Here is a 2,463-nt window from a genome sequence, read left to right on the forward strand (position 1 = left end):
CAAGGTTGTATCATCTGCATATCGCAGGTTGTTAATGAGTCTTCCTCCAATCCTGATGCCACGTTTTTCTTCATAGAACCCAGCTTCTCGGATTCTTTGCTCAGCATACAGGTTGAATAAGTATGGTGAAAGAACACAACCTTGTCGCACACCATAAAGATAACAGCCTTGGAAACCCTATGGGGTAGTTTTATTCTGTCCTCTAGGGGTGCTATGAGTCAGAATCGAGTTAGCAGCTGTGGATTTTGGAAGCCCTGGTGTGGCGCTGTGGGATAAGCACTGGATCACAAGGAGGGCGGTTCAAACCCACCAGCCGCTCCTCGGAAACCCTAGACAGGGTCGCTGTGAGTCAGAATCGACTCATCAGCACTTAACAAGAACAAGGAGTTCTGGCGAGATTCTGTAGGATAAGCATTGGACAGCTATGTGAAAGTTAATGATTCAAATCTACCAGCCACTCCTGGGAAAGCCTATATATCGAGTTGCAATGAGTTGGAATCGACTCATCAGCTCTTAGCAACAAGAACAGAACCTGACCAGAACTCCAGTACAAGGACCACATTCAGAAAATCACACGTGATGTTGAGTTCACAGTGGTGTGCTTTATGACCGCTACTGTGATCCAGGATATAACCATCTGCTTACAGCCAGCCCCATGGGTCTCTGCTCTGTCTCATTCATCTTGTTTCTTCTGGAAAGGTTGCTCATGGTGCATTTCTCTCTTACGACAAGGAAAGATAAAAATCAGCGTCTCTTCTGGCTGGTGGGTAGCCGGAGCCTTGTTTCCCACCACTGCAGAAGATACTCCATTTCATGCCGAGGGTCCTAGACGCTGGGATAATTAGTTAGAATGGTGTGAGGTCAGAGGTCATTTCTGCTCCGTTCTTGATGCCCTTGAATCGATTCTGACTCACGGCAACCCCACATCACGCTGAACAGATGCCAGGCCTGTTCTGGGAGGTGCCTCTGGGTGGGTTCAAACCAACAACCTTTCAGCTCAGCATGGAGTCCTTAACTGTGGACGCCACCAAGTTAGAGTCAATTCATTGCTCCAGAGTTGGTGGTCCTCCAGAACCTGGCCCACCCTGAGTCTCCACTCAGGAGCCCCGCCAGCATCACCGGGTGTCTCCCCTCTGTCCCTGAACAGGTGTGCCCCGGCGTGAGTGAGGCCCCGGAGCTGTACAGCCGCGGCTTCCTGACCATCGACCAGTTGGCGCTGTTGCCGCCACCGGTCATCGTACACTACATCTTCCTGCTGTTCTGCCTGTGCGGCCTGGTAGGCAACGGGCTGGTGCTCTGGTTCTTCGGCTTCTCCATCAAGAGCAGCCCCTTCTCCATCTACTTCCTGCACCTGGCCGGCGCTGACGGGGGCTACCTCTTCAGCAAGGCTGTACTGTCCACCCTGAACACAGGGGGCTTCCTGGGCACCTTTGCAGACTACGTGCGGGTGGTGTCCCAGGCCCTGGGGCTGTGCACCTTCCTGGCTGGGGTGAGCCTCCTGCCGGCTGTCAGCACAGAGCGCTGCCTGTCCGTCATCTTCCCCACCTGGTACTGGCGCCAGCGTTCCAGACGCCTGTCGGCCGTGGTGGCTGCCCTGCTCTGGGTCTTGTCACTCTTGGTCACCAGCATCCACAACTACTTCTGCGTCTTCCTGGGCCGCGAGGCCGCAGGGCAGGCCTGCATGCACATGGACGTCTTCCTGGGCATCCTGGTCTTCCTGGTGTACTGCCCACTCATGGTACTGCCCTGCCTGGCCCTCATCCTGCACGTTGAGTGCCGGACCCGGCGACGCCAACGCTCCGCCAAACTCAACCACGTCATCCTGGCCATGGTGGGTGTCTTCCTCGTATCCTCCATCTACCTGGGTATTGATTGGTTCCTCTTCTGGGTCTTCCGGATTCCGGCGCCCTTCCCTGAATACGTCACCGACCTGTGTCTCTGCATCAACAGCAGCGCCAAGCCTGTCGTCTACTTCCTGGCTGGAAGGGACAAGTCGCAGAGGCTGTGGGAACCGCTGAGGGTGGTCTTCCAGCGGGCCCTGCGAGATGGGGCCGAACTGGGCGAGACAGGAAGCGGCACACCCAACACGGTCACCATGGAGATGCAGGCTCCCCCTGGGTACCCCTCCTGAGAGGTAGCACCTGGAGAGGACTAGGGGCAGGGTGAGTCCTGGGGGAGCCCCTGAGAACCTCCCACCACCAGACAGGAACAGGACTGCTGACCCAGAGGAGCCCACCTGCAAGGAGAAAGTTATGTGTCTGGCCCCCATGACTCCCTCCCCGGGACTGGAGGCTCCAGAGTGGCTGAGGGACTGAGTGGTCTTAGTAAACACACCCTGTGGTCCCTTCAGGCTCCCCGAAAGCCAGGTCTCTCTGTATGGAAGTTAGTCCAAGTGGCAGACCCCCGTCTAGCCTCAGGCTAGGCAGTGGGAAGAGGCTGGACCATCCAGTCCATCACCTGCTG

The 2,463-nt window shown here is 56.3% G+C and overlaps 1 protein-coding gene across 1 annotated transcript in view; it reads left to right on the plus strand.

The window, feature by feature from the left end:
- MRGPRF (MAS-related GPR, member F) overlaps nucleotides 1-2,131 on the plus strand; it is a 6,464-nt gene extending 4,333 nt beyond the window's left edge. The window contains exon 2 of the mRNA XM_006861048.1: nucleotides 1,148-2,131. Coding sequence (XP_006861110.1) covers nucleotides 1,148-2,131 — 984 coding nt within the window. The remainder of the gene's footprint in view (nucleotides 1-1,147) is intronic.
- Nucleotides 2,132-2,463: the final 332 nt, after the last annotated feature.

Source organism: Chrysochloris asiatica, unplaced genomic scaffold (genome assembly GCF_000296735.1).
Source record: "Chrysochloris asiatica unplaced genomic scaffold, ChrAsi1.0 scaffold00040, whole genome shotgun sequence".
Classification (NCBI taxonomy): domain Eukaryota; kingdom Metazoa; phylum Chordata; class Mammalia; order Afrosoricida; family Chrysochloridae; genus Chrysochloris; species Chrysochloris asiatica.